Source organism: Electrophorus electricus, chromosome 21, assembly GCF_041902795.1.
Source record: "Electrophorus electricus isolate QZ-2024a chromosome 21, ASM4190279v1, whole genome shotgun sequence".
Lineage (NCBI taxonomy): Eukaryota > Metazoa > Chordata > Actinopteri > Gymnotiformes > Gymnotidae > Electrophorus > Electrophorus electricus.
In genome coordinates, this window is record NC_137517.1 from 19,422,890 (window position 1) to 19,447,500 (window position 24,611).

Consider the following 24,611-nt stretch of genomic DNA (forward strand, 5'->3'; position numbering starts at 1 on the left):
GCGTGGTTTACTGTCTTTGTGCCACAGTGTTTACACATTGACCTTGTGTCAGATAATTAGGTGAAAGAGCCAAATATTAAGGTTTGATTCTACTCGAAACTCAAATGTTCCTTTTTAACAAGTGCGTGTGGTGTGTGTTGATGTGTGTGCAGTGTGTGTTGGTGTGTATGTGTGGTGTTTGTTGGTGTATGTGCTGAGTGTGTTGGTGTGTGTGCAGTGTGTGTTGGTGTGTATTCAGTGTGTGTTGGTGTGTGTTGGTGTGTGTTGGAGTGTGTGTGCTGTGTATGTTGGTGTATGTGCTGAGTGTGTTGGTGTGTGTGCACTGTGTGTTGGTATGTGTGCTGTGCTGTGCGTGTTGGTGTGTGTGCACTGTGTGTTGGTGTGTGTATGCTGTGTATGTTGGTGTATGTGCTGAGTGTGTTGGTGTGTGTTGGTGTGTGTGTTCTCATCTATTCTGTATTTGCTCTGTGATGTAAAACCACTCCATTGTGTGTGAACAGCATGACAAAGAACATGAAAGGCACCATCTTCCCCATCATGTTCCTTAACGAGGTAAGACGTCTGATTGGTCTTGTGGTTGATTGGGCAGTGGACGCTCTGTAAATCTGCTCCCATTGCATTTAGACTGCTGGCTTTTGTATGCTCCCTTCATTTAAGCATGAGGCTATGGATGTCTGTGTATAATCTCTGTAATATGGATGTCTGTGTAATATCTAATCTGGACGTCTGTGTATAATATCTTCAGTGAAGCATGAGGCTTTGGATGTCTGTGTATAATCTCTGTAATTTGGACGTCTGTGTGTAATCCCTGTAATATGAATGTCTGTTTATAATCTCTGTAATGTGGATGTCTGCATAATCCCTGTAATCTGGACGTCTGTGTATAATCTCTGTAATCTGCACATCTGTGTATAATCCCCAGCAGGGCTCACCACCAGGTCTTAGTGCAGCTGGCTGCAGTTGCCTGAGTATATCATTAGGGTCTTATCATTCTACAGTAGGTCAGGAACGTGCCATGCTGATATGTATACCATGCGCTCCCCCAACTACACTCGCTCTCTCCATGTAGATCTGCTATCAGAACGTAGAATGAGAATTCCTGGGACTAAGACAATAACCTGGAATCAGATACATGGCAGGTGTTTTAGACATACATATGAATTAAGTACACTAGTCTGTAGTTTTGTCTGTGGTGTTTACTGTAGTGTTGCCTGTAGTCTGTATTTTGATGTGTATTGATTTCCTGTTGGTCAGTTTGTATTTTGGTGTGTATTGATTATCTTTTGGTCAGTTTGTATTTTGGTGTGTATTATGTGTTGGTCAGTTTGTATTTTGGAGTTCATTTATTTCCTGTTGGTCAGTTTGTATTTTGGAGTGTATTGATTATCTGTTGGTCAGTTTGTATTTTGGTGTGTATTGATTTCCTGTTGGTCAGTTTGTATTTTGGTGTGTATTGATTTCCTGTTGTGTGATTTGTGTCACAGTCTGTTTTGATTGATGATGCATCAGCGGAGAAACTGCACAAGTTGTTGACCATCGAGACACTTGTGTCGTACTTCCCATTCATCCTTGTGGTACTAGGAGTCCTCCTCTTCATCATCAGCATCCTCCTCCTCATCCGCTCCCGCCAGAGGAAGGTAAGGAGTCTGGGTGTATGTGTGTGTGTACGTGTGTGTGTTTGTGTGCACATACGTGTATGGGTGTGTTTGTGTGCAGGTGTGTTTGTGTGCATGTGCATGTGTGTGCGTGCGTGTGTGTGTGTGTGTGTGTGTGTGTGTGTGTGTATGTGTGTGTGTGTGTGTGTGTGAGGGAGAGACATAGAGAGGTTGTAAGAGAGAGAAATAGAGAGAGAGAATGTGGGAGAATGTATGTGAGTATGTGTGGGCAGCTCCAGTGTGAATGACTAACCTTCACACTCACACTTCGCACCCACACTAACCTTCACACTCATACTAACCTTCACACTCACACTTCACACTCACACTAACCTTCACACACACTTCACACTCACACTTCACACTCACACTAACCTTCACACACACTTCACACTCATAGTCATATAGACACTGGCATAGTCATACAGACACTGGCATAGTCATACAGACACTGGTATAGTCATATAGACACTGGCATAGTCATACAGACACTGGTATAGTCATATAGACACTGGCATAGTCATACAGACACTGGTATAGTCATATAGACACTGGCATAGTCATACAGACACTGGCATAGTCATATAGACACTGGTATAGTCATACAGACACTGGCATAGTCATATAGACACTGGTATAGTCATATAGACACTGGTATAGTCATACAGACACTGGCATAGTCATACAGACACTGGCATAGTCATATAGACACTGGTATAGTCATATAGACACTGGTATAGTCATATAGACACTGGTATAGTCATACAGACACTGGCATAGTCATATAGACACTGGTATAGTCATATAGACACTGGTATAGTCATAGAGACACTGGCATAGTCATACAGACACTGGTATAGTCATATAGACACTGGCATAGTCATACAGACACTGGTATAGTCATATAGACACTAGTATAGTCATAGAGACACTGGTATAGTCATATAGACACTGGCATAGTCATACAGACACTGGTATAGTCATACAGACACTGGCATAGTCATATAGACACTGGTATAGTCATACAGACACTGGCATAGTCATACAGACACTGGCATAGTCATACAGACACTGGTATAGTCATACAGACACTGGTATAGTCATACAGACACTGGCATAGTCATACAGACACTGGTATAGTCATATAGACACTGGTATAGTCATACAGACACTGGTATAGTCATATAGACACTGGCATAGTCATACAGACACTGGTATAGTCATATAGACACTGGTATAGTCATACAGACACTGGTATAGTCATATAGACACTGGTATAGTCATACAGACACTGGTATAGTCATAGAGACTGGTATAGTCATATAGACACTGGCATAGTCATATAGACACTGGTATAGTCATAGAGACTGGTATAGTCATATAGACACTGGTATAGTCATAGAGACACTGGTATAGTCATAGAGACACTGGTATAGTCATACAGACACTGGTATAGTCATAGACACTGGTATAGTCATACAGACACTGGCATAGTCATATAGACACTGGTATAGTCATAGAGACACTGGCATAGTCATATAGACACTGGTATAGTCATATAGACACTGGTATAGTCATAGAGACACTGGTATAGTCATAGAGACTGGTATAGTCATAGACACACTGGTATTGTCATACAGACACTGGTATTGTCATAGAGAGACACTGGTATTGTCATGGAGAGACACTGGTATAGTCATGGAGACACTGGTATAGTCATAGAGACACTGGTATAGTCATAGAGACACTGGTATAGTCATAGAGACACTGGGATTGTCATGGAGACACTGGTATTGTCATAGAGAGACACTGGTATAGTCATAGAGAGACACTGGTATTGTCATAGAGACACTGGCATAGTCATATAGACACTGGCATAATCATATAGACACTGGTATAGTCATGGAGACACTGGTATTGTCATAGAGAGACACTGGTATAGTCATACAGACACGGGTATAGTCATATAGACACTAGTATTGTCATATAGACACTGGCATAGTCATATAGACACTGGTATAGTCATAGAGACTGGTATAGTCATAGAGACACTGGTATTGTCATACAGACACTGGTATTGTCATGGAGAGACACTGGTATTGTCATAGAGAGATACTGGTATAGTCATATAGACACTGGTATAGTCATAGAGACACTGGGATTGTCATGGAGATACTGGTATTGTCAGAGAGACACTGGCATAGTCATATAGACACTGGTATAGTCATATAGACACTGGTATAGTCATATAGACACTGGTATTATAGAGAGACACTGGTATTGTCATAGAGACACTGGCATAGTCATATAGACACTGGTATAGTCATAGAGACACTGGTATTATAGAGAGACACTGGTATTGTCATAGAGACACTGGCATAGTCATATAGACACTGGTATAGTCATAGAGACTGGTATAGTCATATAGACACTGGTATTGTCATACAGACACTGGCATAGTCATATAGACACTGGTATAGTCATAGAGACTGGTATAGTCATATAGACACTGGTATTGACATAGAGACACTGGTATAGTCATAGAGACACTAATGTAGTCATAGAGACACTGGTATAGCCTAAAGTCACATAAGTAGGTTTTCTACCCACTTTCACCCCTGAGTCAGGTCATTCCAACCTCATATGCTAATTAGTTTACAGTATTATATTGATCTGTGCCATGTTGCCTTACATTTACGTTTACGGCATCTGGCAAACGCTCTTATCCAGAGCGACTTACAAAGTGCTTTGTCATTTACTCATAGAATATCCTGGTACAGTACAGTAGGTTAGAGTCCAACATACCAATGAACTAGAACACTGTAGAATACAGGGATCACTGCTGATGACTAGAAGTACAAACACATATAAGCACTATAACAGACAGTGATTAGTGTAATAAACAATAACTACTAGAGTTTGTTAGTCAGCATAGGAGCAGGGTCAGTGATCATTTAAATATTCCACAAATAGACAGTCTGCGTTTGAAGACTGGAAGGGACTTTGCTGTCCAGACAGCCAGTGGAAGTTCGTTCCACCATCTGTGAGCAGGACAGAGAATCGTCTCCATGCTTGTCTCCATGAGACCTGGTGTTTCAAGACGTGTTGTATGGCTCACAGTCCCCTAATTTGAGTTGATATTTTACTGGGGGATTCAGTCACCATCTGATTGGCTGTTGGCCATTTGTGTGAGGGGGCGCTCAGAGGTGAGTGTGATCTGTTTCCTCTTCCTGCTTTTGTTTCTACAGACTTCCACAAAGGAGGACACCATATACTCCCCTGCCAGCACCAAAGCAGATGACGAGAAGAATGGCGCTTATGTAGGCCTTGTGCCTGTTGACAAATCTTGAACGGGACCGCCTTCACTGTGTGTGTGTGTGTGTGTGTGTGTGTGTGTGTGTGTGTGTGTGTGTGTGTGTGTGTGTGTGTCTTCACTTGTGCCTGTTGACAAATCTTGAACGGGACTGCCTTCACTGTGTGTGTGTGTGTGTGTGTGTGTGTGTGTGTCTTCACTTGTGCCTGTTGAGAAATCTTGAACGGGACTGCCTTCACTGTGTGTGTGTGTGTGTGTGTGTGTGTGTGTGTGTCTTCACTTGTGCCTGTTGAGAAATCTTGAACGGGACCGCCTTCACTGTGTGTGTGTGTGTGTGTGTGTGTGTGTGTGTGTGTGTGTGTGTGACTGCAGAGAGTGGCAGTCCCATTCAGCTTCATTGGTCTTCCACTCAGGACTCAGGAGTGAAGCTACAAATGAGAGGATGATTGAGTGAATGAATGAGTGAGTGAATGAATGACTGAGTGAACGGATGACTGAGTGAACGGATGACTGAGTGAATGAATGACTGAGTGAATGAATGACTGAGTGAACGGATGACTGAGTGAATGAATGACTGAGTGAACGGATGACTGAGTGAATGAATGACTGAGTGAATGAATGACTGAGTGAATGACTGTATAAGAGGGTCTCTATACTTTGCCTTGGAGCCATAATTTGTACTTAACTGTTTTGTGTCCCTATATGCTGAACAAGCACATTTCAGGTCATGTCAGGTCATTTCAGGTCAGGTCAGGTCAGGTCATGTCAGGTCATGCTGAATCTCAGGAGTCAAATTACAATTACATTTTTCACTGAAACAAACTTTAGACTACAACCGCTATTGGACTATTTAAGACCACACAGATACAACAGTTACAAACAAGGATGACCTTTGACCTTTTATGGTTTATTTCTTCACAAGTCCCTGCTGTGCTTGGCCTTTTCCAGTTAGTGTGAAGGAAGGCAAGCAGAGAAGCACCCCGTGTGTTGTCTAGGGACCTGCAGGCATGAGTCCTCCCTATTTCAGGCTGATTCGTTTCATTCGCTTTTGTTTTGTTACATGGTGTGACGAGGACGTGGTTGAGTTTATAATAGAAGGAGAAGAAGCAGTAAAATTGCAATATTGTCATTACTGAATAAAAAATATAAACTGATTTGTTTTAGGAGGAGGGGATGTTGTGTAATGTTTATGTTATTTTCTGTATGATTTAACAACTAGCACTAAACCAGCAGTGAACAGAGTAACCTAAATAACATTATCATCTTAATATAGTAGGCATACTAAGTATATGGTAATATAGCACTAAAGGCAGTACATTAATGCATTAATGCACACAGTAGCGAAGGACCCTGTGAATACAGTGACATCATCAGTCAAGACAATTTCACTGCTTAAACCCTTGCAATGAAAAACTACATATACATACTGTCCTTCTGCATTCTATATAAAAAGGCATTACTGCAAGTTTTATTTGTATTCACATGAAGGACGTATGTCTAAATAAAGCATATTTAGCATTTTAATGTAAGTTTGACTTAAAGGTTGTACAAAATCAAAAGTTAAATAACATTACACAGAAGAAGGAACTTGCTCATATATAGTTTTTCGTTGCAAGGGCTAATCTGGTCCAGGAATGAGTGTCAAGTCATTTTGGAAGTCATTCATTATTACTTCAAATGCTTATAATTAACACCTTATGTACATTTAATTTAGATGAGTTGTGTAGCTGACATGTAAGTGGAGATTCTGTAGGTAATGTGATTTAAAGTAGCACAGAGTTGACCACATAAATGATGTGAAACCTGGGTGCCAATCTTCTAAATGCTGTCTGAAATCAAGTGAGAGAGTAAAGATGTATTGTGTAAACGTACACAATAAGGAATTATCAAAGTATATTTCAGGTATTCAATATCAAATTTTGAATTGCAAAAACGTGTGCACAATATTTTGTATAGACACTAAACCATCCTGTTATGAAAATAAATCTGTTACAATGAACTTGTTTTTGTTTTCATTAAGAATCAGAGTAATAGTATGTTCTTTATTTACACCTTAAATACAAGAAACTACCGCACCTCGTTTCACAATTAAGCCAGGAGTCCTAAAAGTGAGTCGGGCTGTGCTCCAGTCCACCAGAGGGCGCTCAGTGAGTCGGGCTGTGCTCCAGTCCACTAGAGGGCGCCAAGACGGTACTTCACTGCTAACGTTAGCTAGCGAGCTCGCCGAGGTCCAAGCAGGCTTGAGTTGGTGAGTATAATTCACTATTCTCCAGTGACATGGTTAAATCATTTATGAACATTCATTAGCGCGACAAGTTAATAGTTTGTTTATCTCACACTGACCGTTGTTTGCTGGCTAACCTAAGATAGCATAGAAAAGTGGAACACAATACGGGCTGTAGTGGACATAGTAGAATTTAGATACCCCAGTAAGACCAGTTTAGCTGGACATCAGAGTGTCCATACCGGAGTTTAGATACCACAGTCATGCTGCTTTAATGTTAATGCTACCCGTATCTACACAATAATTGAGCTCGCTGGCGTGTTTCGCTCTGCAGTGCCGTCTGTAGCTATGGTGTGTATCCCCTGCATCGTCATCCCCGTTCTCCTGTGGGTTTATAAGCGGTTCCTGGAGCCCATCGTTTACCCGTTCATCTCTCCAATCATCAGCCGCTTCTGGACTAAAACAGCAGTCCAGGAGACGGGCGCGGGAAACCTGAAGGTACAAAAAAATCAGAAAAGAAACTCTGAAACCTAAATATGAAAAATTGTTTCGCACTGTATTTAGTGTTAATATTATTGTTTTAGTTTATACCTACTATAACCCGTGTTATTTTGGCTACCTCTCTGAGGTCCTCTTAGCTGTGTTACCTCTCTGAGGTCATCTTAGCTGTCTCTGCAAGTTTGTAAAGTGGTCAGGTCTCAAACCACAATTTTGAAATTGTCATTAACAGGGCACTTAACGTGTGTCAATAACAGGACACAAACCATGCTTATGTTTACAGGTATTAACACTAGCCAATGACTCTTACGGTTGAGCAATGACTGAATAAGCTGTTTTGAGGGGAAAGTGTTCGCTTTACTATTAACACACAACTTTTTAGGGACTTGAACCCTGTATGTGTGTTTAAAGCTACGGTCCCTGCTGTATGTGTGTTTTAAGCTACGGTCCCTACTGTGCTGCACCCAGTAACGCAACCTTGTTCACATACTGATATGTTAACATCTTGATTCTTCCTGTCAGGCTGAGGGCAGCGGGACCGCGGACATCTCCACAGCTAACAGAACGACCACAGCCTCAGACAAAAAGGACGACTGACACTACACACAACCATGCCGCCACAGCGTCATGGTGTAGACATGGTCTGCCTTGGCCATACTGTGATTAATTATTATTCTGCTCTCACTGGATTATTAGACCTCCTGTGTATCATATGCTTTCTGTGTCTTTTCTATGGATCATCTCTGATTGTGGAGAAAAAAAAAAGTAATATATAAACTTGTTGCTTGTTGTCCATTCCTGGATCAGTTTTGAGAGTTTAGTTTCCACAGTATCTTTGAGTATAAGTTCTAAGAAAAATAAAGATTTGAGTCTCATAGCTTTGATTGTTTTGCCACTTTATGCCAGTATATGAATGTTACTTCTGATCTTGTACTAGTTGTGTAAAATTGTCTCCCGTATGTAGACTCATGGTGAGGGGTGAGAGTTAAGGAATACTTTTTTCTGACAAAAACATTAAACCTAAGTGAGGGATTGTAGAGGCGAATTACTGAGAATGTTATTAGTCTGCAACAAATATACTTTTATGAATTGATTAAATTAAATAATCCTCGCGCCGTAGGCTACGATGCACATTTCCACCACCAGGGGGCGACCAAGGCCTAATAGTGCAGGTACCGCGAGAACGTGACGGTCACGGTAACCCAGCCCCTTACCGCGTTAACTCCGCCCCCTTCGAGACCAACCGGGGACTAAAGATGGCGACGGGGGAGATTCGCCAGGGAAAATCGGGTGTCGAAGTTAGTAGCAAAACAAGTGTGTTAGGCGTCGGGGTAGCGTCGCGAACCAGAGGCCTCGCTCCGTGGGCACGTTAGCTAGATCGCTACAGGAGTTCGGACATTTGTTCAGTAGCGTTATATAGCCATAGTTCCACGCCAAGATAGCGAACTGGGCTAGCTGTGCAAGCTAGCAGCCTCATAATGGGTGGGTCCGCCGGAGGGACTGGTACAGACGGCTCAACCGCTGATATGCTGACTGGACAGTAGCTGGTTTGGAGTCATGTATTTTCTGAGCGGATGGCCGCGGAGGCTCCTGTGTCCGCTGAGAAGCGAGGAAGACCCGCGCCACGTTCAGCCTAGCGCGCAGCGGCGCTACTTCGCCGTGCTGGCGGACACGCAGCTCAGCATCTGGTTCAGCAGGGTAAGTGTGTCTGTGACCCTGGGGGTGGATTAATGTACTTTGGAGGGCAGAGCTCTATCTCTAGGTGTAGGTTTTAGAGAGCAGAAGGGTAGGGTATGGGATAGCCATAGGGTTAGGGGTAGGTTCTGGAGAGCAGAGCTCTAGGGGTAGGAGTAGGGGTAGGTTTTGGAGAGCAGAACCCTAGGAGTAGGGGTAGGTTCTGGAGGGCAGAACCCTAGGAGTAGGGGTAGGTTCTGGAGGGCAGAGCCCTAGGAGTAGGGCTAGGTTCTGGAGGGCAGAGCCCTAGGAGTAGGGCTAGGTTCTGGAGGGCAGAACCCTAGGAGTAGGGCTAGGTTCTGGAGGGCAGAACCCTAGGAGTAGGGCTAGGTTCTGGAGAGCAGAGCCCTAGGAGTAGGGCTAGGTTCTGGAGAGCAGAGCTCTAGCAAACGTTACCCTTCAGAATCATGCGAATGCGTGTTCTCTTCTGGTGAGTTTGAAGGAACTAACCCAAGTTATCTAAATAGGCTTAGGTTAGAGTTCTACTGTCCACGTGTCGATTCAGAGGTCTAACAGTTTAAGAATCCTTATTTAAACAAGCAAAAACAGATCTTGCTTAGACACCAGTTTTATAGTCTGGTTACGAAACTTTGAGCCGATGGGAGATAATGTGCACATAGCTGGCTAACATTTCTGATGAAATATCAATGAGTGCGCCACAGTGTCGTGGGGATTGCTAGCTAGCGACAGCATCCTGTTGATTATGACTGGGCTGCTGTCCCCATCTACAATTAGAATAATAATAACGTGGGTCGATGTAAGTGTTGTCCCTGTCTACGCGCCGCTCTGTCTGAGATGGTAGGACATGCTCAGTGGGGTTTTCCGTCTCCATCTCCAGGCATTTCACAGGCACGCTCCAAACTCCTCAGTTCTTTTGTGTTTAGGACTTAGTGCCATAAGACCGTCATTTAAGGCTTTGAAGGGCACCTCGGCGTATGCGAGGCTGTTGGCGACAGTGCGCCTGAACAGAGTGGATGTGCCAAATGCATGCAGATGTCCACGTGTGTGCTTCAGACTGTCGGTGAAGTGCTTGGTCCAAGCCCAGGGTGTACCTAGGATGGTGCCTGCTGGGATGAGTTGGTGATTAGTCGGTGAGGTGCTTGGTACCTAAGACGGTGCTGTGAGACACTAGGAAGCTGGGATGAGTTGGTGATTAGGCACACTGTAGGACAGTGGAGCTGAGCTTCAGTGTGTGTCCCTATCTGTCATATGTGTTGGCATATCACAGTGTTGGGCGTGCTCAAGTTTCCAAAACGCAGCCTAACCAAACCCCCAGGATTACATTTGTAACAAGTTACTTTAGCTGCGTCCATAAAGAGACTTGTAATGTGAACAGTACGTATTGTAACGGGCAGCGGGTGTGTCTGAAAACCAAACCATCATGTGTTTCAGTTCATACTCTGCTTGTAGCCATGCGAGATGAGGCAGACTAGCCTTTTGCATTTCTTGTTAATGGTGCTTTAATGTTTTTAAAGGATGGTGTCGTTACGTGACGGATCTTGGGTGCAGCGGCCTGTCAGCTTGGCCAGTTAAGCTTTGACACTTTCGCGGCGTGCTGCAACTTTAACAGCGCAGAATATTTCAGGCCTTATTTCAGGCCTTGATTTCATGAATTGGCCAAAGATTAAGCATTGGGGGCGTTTTTGGGTGTCTCAGAGTTAGAAGCTCTACTGCTATAAAACAGTGAAATATTGCATTTGACGCTCAACCCAGTAAATGCCCTGCTGTAGTTCCTGATGCCTTTTGCTGTTGGGAGGTGAAGTGAATGTCCAGGAAAAGTTCGCTCTGGTATTTGTGTGGCTCCACCAAACCTTTCCTGACTGGTGTATCTCTAGACTTGGTCACACTGTCCCCAGCCCACACACATATACACACTCACACACCACACACACACACACACACACACACACACACACACGCATGGTTAGTTAGCCCCTCTCTCTCTCTCACACACACACACACACACACACACACACACGCATGGTTAGTTAGTCTCTCTCTCTCTCTCTCTCTGACTCTGACTCTGACACACATTCTTCCTCTTCATATATCTCTCTCTCTCTCACACACACACACACACCATCCCTTCGGCATATATAAGCATGTGCCACATCATGTCCTGACTTGTGTTTGCAGAGCTGCTAGAGTCATTTGTGCATGTGCACACGTACATAAAGGCACAAGCAAACACACACACACACACACACACACACACACACTCTAGGTCACTTTACACACACACACACACACTCTAGGTCACTTTACACACACACACACACACTCTAGGTCACTTTACACACACACACACACACTCTAGGTCACTTTACACACACACACTCTAGGTCACTTTACACACACACACACACACTCTAGGTCACTTTACACACACACACTCTAGGTCACTTTACACACACACACACACTCTAGGTCACTTTACACACACACACACACACTCTAGGTCACTTTACACACACACACACTCTAGGTCACTTTATACACACTCACACACACACACTCTAGGTCACTTTATACACACTCACACACACACTCTAGGTCACTTTATACACACTCACACACACACACTCTAGGTCACTTTATACACACTCACACACACACACTCTAGGTCACTTTATACACACTCACACACACACACTCTAGGTCACTTTATACACACTCACACACACACACTCTAGGTCACTTTATACACACTCACACACACACACTCTAGGTCACTTTATACACACACACACACTCTAGGTCACTTTATACACACACACACACTCTAGGTCACTTTATACACACTCACACACTCTAGGTCACTTTACACACACACACACACACACACACACTCTAGGTCACTTTATACACACTCACACACACACTCTAGGTCACTTTATACACACTCACACACACACACACACACTCTAGGTCACTTTATATACACACACACACACACTCTAGGTCACTTTATACACACACACACACACACACTCTAGGTCACTTTATACACACACACACACACACACTCTAGGTCACTTTATACACACACACACACACACACTCTAGGTCACTTTACACACACACACACACACACACACACTCTAGGTCACTTTATACACACACACACACACACACACTCTAGGTCACTTTATACACACACACACACACACTCTAGGTCACTTTATACACACACACACACACACTCTAGGTCACTTTATACACACACACACACACACTCTAGGTCACTTTATACACACACACACACACACTCTAGGTCACTTTATACACACACACACACACACTCTAGGTCACTTTATACACACACACACACACACACACTCTAGGTCACTTTATACACACTCACACACACACACTCTAGGTCACTTTATACACACTCACACACACACACTCTAGGTCACTTTATACACACTCACACACACACACTCTAGGTCACTTTATACACACTCACACACACACACACACACACACACACTTACATACACACACACTCTGCTCTTCTCCCGCTGAGTACAGTAACACAGTAGACACATTCATTCTGTCTCTCTCTTCTCTAGCTCTCTCTCTCTCTCTCTCGCATGCGCACACACACACTCACTCTCTCTCTCTTTTCACCCTCACACTTTATCTATATTTCTGCTGCAGCCACCAGCAGTACGTGTGAATTTGTCTGTTCTGGTCTTTGGGTTGGGTTTTGGTTTTAAAGGGGTGAAACACGCAACCTTGCAGTCAGTAGCAGTGGGACAGGGTGGAACGTTTAAACTGTCTATCATTGTTACCAGACATTATTTTCTTCCAAATGGACCTATTAAATTTAGCCCTGTTGTATGTTTATCCCTGTCAAATCCACCTTGTTAATCTTCTGCTCTCTGTGCGGGAGGACGTGGGAGATGGAGCTCTTCCTCTTCCTCTTCCTGCTGATTGCCAGTAGTCAGACTGACTGAGAAACCATTTCTCTGTCTCTGTTTTGCACACCACACACATTAGAAACAGGGCTGGGGATTATTTGTCTTTGTATCAATTCTATTTCTGATTCCAGTTCAGCACACCAGATCCGATTCTTGCCAGGTCAGGATCTTGCCAATTCCAAGGTTCAGTCCCAATATGGTGAAAAAAGATGCCAAATATTACAATATAAAGAATATTTTTTTCATCTGTGAACTATGTGGTTCATTAATTGTAGGATTTGGGTTACCACATCTGTCATGATTGTCACAATCTGCCACATCTGCCAAATGTCACAAATTGCCTTTGGGTAGTAAAGAACACTTTTGGTAGTAAAAAGTAATATGGTGTATCTTAGTGTTTCCTGTGGGTTGTATTAAGCTAATCTTAACCTAACCCCTATCTCTAACCGTCTTAACCTAACCCTAACAGTCTTCACTAATACTACAGCAGCGCATACGCAGGTCCTGGTAGACGGCTGCGTCATTACACACAACGTACACAGGTCCTGGAGTAACGCCCTGGCGGTTGTTGGGACAGGGTGGAGTAACACCCCTGGAAGATTCCATTGGGATGCTAATGTTTGCTAGTGTCCAGACATGGCAAAGTGCTGAAGACACGTTTTGCCAGATTGCAATTTTGAGAGCAAGAAAAAAAAGGTGTATTTCGTGATGTTTGGTTGCACTCTGGAAAGTGTTGGTCTCAGATCATGAGAATGAGCAGACCACGGCAGGCAAGTTATAAACCCCAGACATTCCCGCACGGGACATGCAACAACTGGTCAGACAAACAGGAACTAAAAACCAGTGCTGTCACGCACAAAAAAAAAACAGTGTGCGCCAGTTTGATTTCACGTCGACACTGCTGATGATGCAGACTGAAACGCATCAGCAGGGTTAGGGTTAGTTGATCAGTTATTATTTAAAATGTGTACCAGGGTTGGGGTTAATTAATCAGTTATTATTATTATTATTATTATTTAAAATGTGTACCAGGGTTGGGGTTAGTTAATCAGTCCCCTGTTGTTGTTGTTATTTTAAAATGAAACGTGTACCAGTCCATGCATCACTGATTTGTGAAGTCCGACATCTCTGAGCGGAGTGAGCGCCACCCTCTGGTGGGAGAAACGGAACACTGCAATGGAAGCTCTGTCTCGGAAGCTTGAGTTCATGGAAAGTTCCAAAATCCTACCTGGAAGAGCCAAGTCCAGCAGGCTTGTTATGGAATGTGAGACTCCATGGGCTGTTGGATCCTAAAGGATCAGAATGGGAATCAGGTTGCTCCTTGCTTCCTTATTTCTCCTTCAGTGTGTGTTTTTCTTTCAGAGGTATGTTTTGTTTTGAATTTACCATCACACCCTGGCACACTGCCAACTACACATTTTGTCTGGGGTCACCTCAGCTCTCCCATTGGCCCTAATAAGACCATGAAGGGAAGTCTTATATGTAGGCTGAAATTATGAGGTCCAGTTTTAGCAGTGGTTTCATTTTCAGCAAACATTCTGTGGGTCATTTCTGAAGGCTTGTGTTTGGTATTGGCTTTATAGGGTTAGGGGTTTAAGGTTAGGGGATTTATAAGGTTGATAGGGTTAGGGGATTTATAAGGTTGATAGGGTTAGGGGATTTATAAGGTTGATAGGGTTAGGGGATTTATAAGGTTGATAGGGTTAGGGGATTTTTAAGGTTGATAGGGTTAGGGGATTTATAAGGGTTAGGGGGTTTATAGTGTTAGGGGTTTAAGGTTAGGGGATTTATAAGGTTGATGGGGTTAGGGGGGTTATAAGGTTAGCGTTGCTGGTTTGTACGGTTAGGGTTGCTGTTTTGTAGGGTTAGCGGGTTTATAGGTTTAGGCGGTTAAGGTTGCTGGTTTATTTGGTTAGCGGGTTTATAAGGTTTATAGGCTTAGGGTTGCTGGTTTATAGGGTTAGCGGGTTGATGGGTTTAGGCAGTTAGGGTTGCTGGTTTATAGGGTTAGTGGGTTTATAAGGTTTAGGCGGTTAGGGTTGTTGGTTTATCGGCTTAGGGGTTTATAAGGTTTATCGGGTTAGGGTTGCTGGTTTATAGGGTTAGCGGGTTTATAAGGTTGATGGGGTTAGGATTGCTGGTTTATAGGGTTAGGGGTTTATAGGGTTAGGGTTGCTGGTTTATAAGGTTAAGGGGTTTATAGGGTTAGGGTTGCTGGTTTATAGGGTTAGGGAGTTTATAAGGCTTATCAGGTTAGGGTTGCTGGTTTATAGGGTTGGCGGATTTATAAGATTGATAAGGTTAGGGCTGCTGGTTTATAGGGTTAGGGAATTTATAGGGTTAGGGCTTTATAAGGTTTATAGGGTTAGGGTTGCTGTTTTCCCATGTTCCGTGCTTCACTGTGCTCATCAGGAAGACAACGTTCCAGTGTGGACACTATGGATGTGTTATCACAAAACTCAACCCGACACAACAGGAAGAGTGCAGTCGGCATGTGCGCCTGGATCCCAATCTTGGAGTAACTGGCCAATTTATAGGTCATGTCGGAATATAATGATTAATCTGACGAGGATAACTATCAGTGTTCTCCAGCGTTCCCTTCCCCCAACATCAGAGTACTCTAACTGACTTTAAGAAGCGCTCAACTATTTACTGAATGTCAGATGGAAATACAAACAATGCTGTCACAGTGTAGTTCTGCTGGAGGATCCACGCAGGAGGAAATGAACTGGGTCTAAACAAGCATACAAACATTCTTCCTCTGATGGGAGAGTTTGTTTTTCAGAGCAACTCAAATTAGAAAAAATACCATCTAGTGAGAATTTTCCTGTGAAACAGTAACTGATCAGGCTCCTGCGCACGCACTAACAATTGTTGGGTAAGGTGCGCTGCGCTCAGATAGCACCTGTCATACCTCTACCACTCTACACTACCCAGCAACCTGTTCATTACCCAGCCAACAGCTCAGCCTATCAGGCACGTTCAATCAGATCGTCATCACTGGAGTATTGAACTCATCTGTGTGTTCAGAGAAGTTGTTGAATATAAGGCTGTTTCAAGCACTCATTCATAGTGAAGTATTGCCTCTAGAATTTCTAAGCATACCGAGCGTTATTTTCTTTGACTGGCTTCCTGTGTACCGTCCCCATACTTTGTCTTTCTCGTTGCTGATTTTGCCTTTTGGATTTACTACCTGGTTTTTGTATTGCTCTTTTGGCTTTGGACATGGACTTTGATCTCTCTATGATTTGGATTTCCCCTTACTTTGCTTTTTTGACCCTGAGTTATTCTGCTACCACCGATTGGAACAAGTTCTTATTCTAAATCCGCAAGCATCTGATTCTGTCTGCCCGTCACACTCAACAGCATGGTCAACAGCAGAGTTGGATGGGGTTAGGGGGGTAACGGGGTTTCACACCGGTTTAGCCAAATGTCTACTCCACTAACAGGGCCGCATGCAGCGGGACTGCCCCGGGACAGGGTCGCTGGGCTACATTACCCTAACCCCGAATCTAACCCTGTTCTCTTTCTACAATGCTAAAGCTGAAACTTGGTGTTGACCTGTGGGTTTGATTTTGAATCTTGGGTCTGTGTGTTTGAGGGGAGCGTCACAGATTCAGTGGCCCAGTCTGGGCACTTCTCATCAATTCCTGCTGATGTTGGATCAGTTTTGTGGTGCAGGTGTGCAGCTGGCGGCATCAGTGGAGGGCTGCTGTCCTGCAAGACTGGCTGGGTTAGAACTGCAGGACTGCAGGTGCTGTGGTCAGTTCCTACACACACAGGCAGAGAAGAATGAAAAACAAATGCAGGTCTCAGTCAAAACAGCTTCTCAAAGTGAATGACCTTTCAAGGGAGGAAACCATACACATGTACACACTTTTTTTTTTTTTCCTTCCTTCTGTCTCTCACTGAGGCGCAAACACACACACACACACACACACACACACACACACACACACACACACACACACACACACACACACACTTATTTTCTCAGTCTCCCCCCCACACACACACATCTGACAGAGTTGTTGTAGTGCACAGCTTGTTCAAGCTGTTCTCTCTCCTCAACCTGGTTCCCTGTCATCCCACGCACCACCTTTTGTTCTCGCTCGTGCTCTGAACGTGTTGTTTCGCTACCTCTTCTTGTCTTGCCTCTGGTGAGCACTTCCTCTTCTGGCCTTCATCAGAGCAGAGCAGCTCATGTGGTCAAGACAGGCAATCAAAAAATAAAACCCTATTCGGCAGTATACTGGCTGACATGGAAATAAATAAATACATTTTTATTTTATTTTTTCTTCCTGGAGGGAGGGGTGGGGCCTTTAATTGAACTACACCGTGGGCTAAAGTTATTTGGTCATTTTGTTTCTTTACTGTATTTTGTGTAGTTATTTCCTGTGTTTGGATGCTTTTGTGGCCTACAGCCCTTAAAAGAAATCGATGCTTTATTTTGGAGGGTCTTTAAGGGGCTCGGGGTCAGGGGCTTTAAGAACCGGCCTGTAGAACGTGTGTGAAGCACTAACATGTCTCTGCAGTGCTGACGTGTTTAGGTTCTGGTCTGGTTCCACAGACGTTAGGAGGCACATTTTCAGTTGTTTTATTAAAAATAAAACTTCTATTTTTTTTTCCTCCCACACTCTCTCTCACTCTCTCTCACTCTCTCTCTCTCTCTCTCCCCAGCCCAGTGTTCTGGTAGTAAGCTACATTGAGTCTCTCAAGGCGGTGTCCCAGTTTGGCTTCTATCAGCAGGCCAAATGGAAACCAGACGACTCCATGATCGCAGTGGCGGTGAGTCCTGCCCAGATCTCACTTCCTCTTTAACTGCTCGTCTAGTTCTTCTCTCTCTCTCTTTCGGTCTCTTTCTTGCGTTCTCTCTCTCTCTCTCTAAACATCTTTGTTTCTCTCTTCTTGCTCTGTTCTCTGCAGGGTTAGTGGTTAGGATTAGACTGCCGGTGTCTGTATAGGCCATCTTCACACACACACAACCACCCCGCTCTGGGTTTGACACTAACAGAAGCTAGTGCCCTGGTCCCAGGCTTGTCCTGTGGAGGGCGGTGTCACTGCAGCGTGTTAACCAGAGCGTTGCTGGTGTGTGAGACTGCTACATTGGGAAACAGAACATATGACATGTTCCCTCCAAGCTCCTGAGAGGGGTTTGTGTGTGTGTGCACGCGTGTGCGTGAGCACGAGAGTGAGTGAGTGTGTGCTGACTAAAACACCTACAAGTTAATTTTAAGAACAGTACAAGTTGCCTCGTGCTGCTTAATGGTCTCGCGTACAAAATTTTCAGATGATGCAGAACTGGAGCGCTCTGCATTCATTAGTGTTGTTGCAACGGCGACGTGTCCCCAGCATGGCAGCTCACCGGAAGGGAAGGTCAGCTGACCTCAGAGGAGTGACATCACTCAGCGTCTTCCTGCGCTCCAGATCACCATTACTGCACTACCTTTCACACAGCAGGCTGGGAGGAGGAACCCTAGGACCGGGGCAATAGACGCTCAGTAGAGAGGACCGGGGCAATAGACGCTCGGTAGAGAGGACCGGGGCAATAGACGCTCGGTAGAGAGGACCGGGGCAATAGACGCTCGGTAGAGAGGACCGGGGCAATAGACGCTCGGTAGAGAGGACCGGGGCAATAGACGCTCGGTAGAGAGGACCGGGGCAATAGACGCTCGGTAGAGAGGACCGGGGCAATAGACGCTCGGTAGAGAGGACCGGGGCAATAGACGCTCGGTAGAGAGGACCGGGGCAATAGACGCTCGGTAGAGAGGACCGGGGCAATAGACGCTCGGTAGAGAGGACCGGGGCAATAGACGCTATAGAAGCTGTCTGTCCATGATCTCCTCGGTCTTCCTGTTGTGAACCAGAGCCCTCATTTCCACTGTGTCCGGGGCTGGGTTGCGGAGTTGGGTTGCAGAGGGAGGGATGGAGAGAGAGAGGGAGAGCGAGCCTTATTGGCATATGTGCTGCTCAAACTCGCACTTCCACACTGCTTCCTTTTTGGCCTGAGACACACACATGAGAATCTGTATTGTAAAGGAATAAAAGGGCTTGGTAACAGAATGTCGTCTGTTCAAAGTTACAGCTACGGCTGGACATCAGAGTTACAGCAAAATACAGACACCAGAAGGGAAGACCCAAAGTGCGTGCACGGCAGCCTGTGAAACGTCGGTGTTGTCATCCCTCAGTATTCTCCTGCCTTTGGGAAGATGATATTCACATCCCCTAACCTATTTACAGCATAATCTGAGGCCTGAATAAGTAATGCCTTCTGAATAATTCATATCCCTTGAATAAATCATATATTCAAGGTTGTGTACAGCATTGTTTATGGCATGTATAATTCATCTTCGGTCTTCCTTTACATCGGTACCGTCGCCTCATGACCATGTGAGGAGGGCGTGGGGGGTGCGGGCTTCCAAAAACTCAGACAGGTTTTAGGGGGCGTCGCAATTTAAATATAGACTACACTGCCATTAGGGTTTACTACACACACAGACCGGACACTGCCATTAGGGTTTACTACACACACAGACCGGACACTGCCGTTAGGGTTTACTACACACAGACCGGACACTGCCGTTAGGGTTTACTACACACAGACCGGACACTGCCGTTAGGGTTTACTACACACAGACCGGACACTGCCGTTAGGGTTTACTGCACGCACAGACCGGACACTGCCGTTAGGGTTTACTACACACAGACCGGACACTGCCGTTAGGGTTTACTACACACAGACCGGACACTGCCGTTAGGGTTTACTGCACGCACAGACCGGACACTGCCGTTAGGGTTTACTGCACGCACAGACCGGACACTGCCGTTAGGGTTTACTGCACGCACAGACCGGACACTGCCGTTAGGGTTTACTGCACGCACAGACCGGACACTGCCGTTAGGGTTTACTGCACGCTCAGACCGGACACTGCCGTTAGGGTTTACTGCACGCACAGACCGGACACTGCCGTTAGGGTTTACTGCACGCACAGACCGGACACTGCCGTTAGGGTTTACTGCACGCACAGACCGGACACTGCGCCTAGGGTTTACTGCACGCACAGACCGGACACTGGCGTTAGGGTTTACTGCACGCACAGACCGGACACTGCGCCTAGGGTTTACTACACGCACAGACCGGACACTGGGGTTAGGGTTTACTACACTAGTCTATATATGCAGTAAATCATTGACCGACTTTGGTGTTCTTGTTTTTTGTGGTGACTGTGAAACCACAGAAGAGAAAAGACAGCAGTGGTCACTTTGGGAAGGTGTGAGGATTGTGTTTTGTCTGGAACATGGGCTGCATGCTCAAAGAGATTTCCCATAGGTTTTCCATTCTGGAAATACATTTGGATCACAGAGGAATACAGAGGATTCTGATTGGTTCACAGAGTGGAATTGTGAATTCTGACTGGTTTCTTTCCTAGATGGAAGATGCTTATAGAGAGACAGACATGCCTTCATTTGTAGACTTCTCTGAAGGGTGTGACCATAGCCTGTGTGTGTGTGTGTGTGTGTGTGGTTCTCTGAAGGGTGTGGCCATAGCCTGTGTGTGTGTGGTTCTCTGAAGGGTGTGGCCATAGCCTGTGTGTGTGTGTGTGGTTCTCTGAAGGGTGTGGCCATAGCCTGTGTGTGTGGTTCTCTGAAGGGTGTGGCCATAGCCTGTGTGTGTGGTTCTCTGAAGGGTGTGGCCATAGCCTGTGTGTGTGTGGTTCTCTGAAGGGTGTGGCCATAGCCTGTGTGTGTGTGGTTCTCTGAAGGGTGTGGCCATAGCCTGTGTGTGTGTGTGTGGTTCTCTGAAGGGTGTGGCCATAGCCTGTGTGTGTGTGTGTGTGGTTCTCTGAAGGGTGTGGCCATAGCCTGTGTGTGTGTGTGTGTGGTTCTCTGAAGGGTGTGGCCATAGCCTGTGTGTGTGTGTGTGGTTCTCTGAAGGGTGTGGCCATAGCCTGTGTGTGTGTGTGTGTGTGTGGTTCTCTGAAGGGTGTGGCCATAGCCTGTGTGTGTGTGTGTGTGTGGTTCTCTGAAGGGTGTGGCCATAGCCTGTATGTGTGTATGTGTGTGTGTGTGTGTGTGTCTCTGTCTGTCTGTCTGTCTGTCTGTCTGTCTTGTTACTCTGCTGTGCTCCATCTTCTCATCAGTACAGTGCGTATTGCCCCAGTGACATGATTAACAATCATTACCCATCATGCACTTGTGGTGTAAACCCTGAACACACAGAGAGAGAGCGCGCGAGCACACACACACACACTCCGTTGCTATCTAGCTAGCTGGGGGTTTCTCTTCTCCCCTTCGGTTTTCTGCCTGCGGTTCCGTCTCTGCAAGTCCCTGATTAGTCCGAACAGCTGACAGCAGCTGCTCTCCAGATGTCTGGCCACGACAGTGAACCTCATGACCAGCCCCCCAACTCCTGCTACTGTAATGCCGGAGTGTGAGCAGCTAAAGGTTGGTTCCCAAAATCCGCAGTAGCAAAACAGTACAACAGCTGGAGTGGAGTGAGTGAACACTCCTGCCTGTTTGTCTTTCAGTGATTCTGTGTCTGTGTGTGTGTGTGTGTGTGTGTGTGTGTGTGTGTGTGTGTGTGTGTGTGTGTGTGTGAGAGAGAGTGAGAGTGAGAGAGAGAGAGAGAGAGAGAGAGAGAGAGAGTTCCTTCAGTCTGTGACCTGTTTAGGCTCATTGTTTGAACCTGATCTTTAGCTTCTGAAGGCTGTCCTATCTTTGGTGTTTCTGGCCCAGTCGCTGGTTCATTCAGTGCATGTGCAGTAAAATCGCCGCCTTTCTTCAGCCTTCATAAAGGTCTTTTCGTTTCAGTTACCAGGGCAACTGTATTCCATTTGGGGTTTTTTTTTTTTTTTCAATGAGGGCTTCATAATTTAGCAGAGCATGATTTCTCAGACCAGGCCTTGAAGTAACCGTCCTGTGTGCAGACGTCTCTCTCGCTGGGTAGGACACGAATAGCTACAGTGATGACTGGATTCCTTCCAGTTCTGGGGGACAGACCGTCATGTACCTCCAGACCCAAACCCTCGCATTTCAAAAATGTCTCACGAGCAGCTGGTGGGTGACCCATGTTCTGACTAAAGACTCCAGTACTGGCCAGGAATGCGAGAGGGCCCGATGTTTTAAAACCACAGACGTTTCTGTTTGTTATGAAGTTTTGAGCCACTTCGTATTTGAGCTACTACTAACAAGTCAGCTTTCCCCTCCTGAGCCTCTGGGGGTGGAGCATGGACGGTAGTCGTGCCTCACACGGCTGTCGAGCTAGTGCTCGAATTCGGGTGGAGTTTTATTGCTGTTGTGGCACAGATATTAATGGATTGCTGCGGTAATGGAGGGCATGTATGGAGTCCTGCTGTATGCAGGAGGAGTAATGAGTCACTGAGGAGGCAGTGGGTGGGGCATCTTCCCCCTGACTGGTGCCTCGTGACAATAGCAGGAAATGTGTGTGTTCTACTGAAATTCAACAGAGTTCACTTGGAAACCAAAACCGAAGTACAGCATGTGAGCCAATGGGTTACCCACCCCAGCGCTAACCTGGGAGAGCCAGTGGGTTACCCAACCCCAGAACTAACCCTAGTTAGCCAAATAGTTAGAGCCCTGAACGCAAGCTCACGCGCTCACACAAAGAGCAAAAAGTCAAAGGTTTTGAAGAATTTTACTGTGGGACCATGAGACGGTTTTGGTTGGTTTAGTTTTTGTCCCTTTATCCACTTAGTGTCCTGATAACTAACTTTTAAACATGAACCTTGAAATAAATGTTAACCTTTATCTCAGGCTGCCTGAATGAGTAAATGTGTGTCTGTATTTTTCTAAAGTTTCTAGTGGTCTGTACTTCTGCCCATTTCATCAGCAAAAAAATACTTCACCTGCAAAAAAATACTTCAGACTAACTCCAGAACAGGCTAGCTGTGCCAATAACCTTCCCAAACACACACACACACACACGCGCACACACACACACACAGAGTCTCAGACGCTAACCCATTACAGACTGTTGAATATGTTGGCGACATTCTCTGCTCTGACATCAGCACCTTGAACCCAACAGAAAGTTCACATACATCTCTGTGGGTTAAGGCTAAGGGTACCCTTGGTGGTACCCTTATATATAAATATATTCACCAGATTTTTATTTACGTCATCCTCTTTTCCATAATTTTCCACCAAGATGTCTTGCTAAGAATTCTTTCTCTCTATCTATCTATCTATCTATCTATCTATCTATCTATCTATCTATCTATCTATCTATCTATCTATCTATCTATATATCTATATATATATATATATATATATATATATATATATATATATATATATATACATATATATATATAATATTCATCTGTCACTTGTCCATCCGGAGTGTCTGTGGAAGTTGCATCATGGGTAATAATTTACTGCTCCTCATGTATGGTTGCCATGGAAATGCCCTTTTTTGAGTTGTTGCATTCCCAAAGTCTTTATGCTGGTGTCTTTCTTTCTTATTTGAGTACACAGCATCTGAAGAAACTGTCTAGAAACTGGTTTTGTCATGCATGTTATTTTACAGAAAACTGATTATGTACTATAGAAAATGGAAAAAATAAAAATAAAAATCAGTATGGAAGCCTTGTTTAAGAAGACTGAAGATGGATTCTGATATGATAGCTGGGTTAGTGAACTCTAATCCCTCAGGTCTAAACACAAGGCTTTATGATAACTGGGTTGGTAAACCCTACCTCTAATTGAAGTAGACACTTGGGCCAAGACATTCATTGACATCCAGGCTTATTTTTCCATCATTTTGGATCCATTTGAGCTCATCTAATACAGAAGAAAATCTCAGAGACAAAAAGCATCTTTTATTTTTGTGCTTTATAATATGTATTTTGATGCTGGAGATTCATTTTCAGTCATGCTCTGCATTTCCTGGTTCACCAGGGGCTTTTCAAATAAATTGAACTATTTTGAGCATATACATGAAATTACACAGGAGCTACACAGCATTTTCCACTAGATGTGTTGGACATCTCCAAAGTGCCAAAAAACCACTCCAAATGCACATAGTCATTAGACACTATACATCGACTGTGCAAGTCGATGTTTCTTTTTGCTAAAACATCACAACAGAGTTCAACAACTTACTAAAAGACAATATTCTTACACACCTGTTGTTGGGTTTAGTGTGTGTGTGGTTCACACACCTGTTGTTGGGTTTAGTGTGTGTGTGGTTCACACACCTGTTGTTGGGTTTAGTGTGTGTGTGGGTGCGTTTGTAGGCC

At 44.7% G+C, this 24,611-nt stretch overlaps 3 protein-coding genes across 6 annotated transcripts in view; all 3 read left to right on the forward strand.

The window, feature by feature from the left end:
• scarb2b (scavenger receptor class B, member 2b) overlaps window positions 1-6,967 on the forward strand; it is a 30,725-nt gene extending 23,758 nt beyond the window's left edge. For both annotated transcript variants that reach the window (XM_035523450.2, XM_081704364.1), the window contains 3 exons: window positions 501-552; window positions 1,485-1,637; window positions 4,904-6,967. In XM_035523450.2, the coding sequence (XP_035379343.1) occupies window positions 501-552; window positions 1,485-1,637; window positions 4,904-5,005 (307 nt within the window). In that variant the 3' untranslated portion in view covers window positions 5,006-6,967. The remainder of the gene's footprint in view (window positions 1-500; window positions 553-1,484; window positions 1,638-4,903) is intronic.
• A 105-nt stretch (window positions 6,968-7,072) lies between these two features.
• c21h18orf32 (chromosome 21 C18orf32 homolog) lies at window positions 7,073-8,567 on the forward strand. The gene is made up of 3 exons (XM_027028570.3): window positions 7,073-7,216; window positions 7,527-7,690; window positions 8,213-8,567. The coding sequence occupies exons 2-3, from the start codon at window positions 7,541-7,543 to the stop codon at window positions 8,285-8,287; spliced, it is 225 nt and encodes a 74-aa protein (XP_026884371.1). The 5' UTR covers window positions 7,073-7,216; window positions 7,527-7,540; the 3' UTR covers window positions 8,288-8,567.
• A 355-nt stretch (window positions 8,568-8,922) lies between these two features.
• ric1 (RIC1 homolog, RAB6A GEF complex partner 1) overlaps window positions 8,923-24,611 on the forward strand; it is a 38,313-nt gene continuing 22,624 nt past the window's right edge. For all 3 annotated transcript variants that reach the window (XM_035523452.2, XM_081704361.1, XM_035523453.2), the window contains exons 1-2: window positions 8,923-9,388; window positions 18,031-18,138. In XM_035523452.2, the coding sequence (XP_035379345.1) occupies window positions 9,248-9,388; window positions 18,031-18,138 (249 nt within the window). In that variant the 5' untranslated portion in view covers window positions 8,923-9,247. The remainder of the gene's footprint in view (window positions 9,389-18,030; window positions 18,139-24,611) is intronic.

Bases quoted from the DNA above. Each gene is read 5' to 3' on its own strand.
- c21h18orf32 (XM_027028570.3), top strand. From the start codon at position 7,541: ATGGTGTGTATCCCCTGCATCGTCATCCCCGTTCTCCTGTGGGTTTAT. The intron at 7,691-8,212 runs GTACAAAAAAAT...TCTTCCTGTCAG, and splicing joins CGGGCGCGGGAAACCTGAAG to GCTGAGGGCAGCGGGACCGC.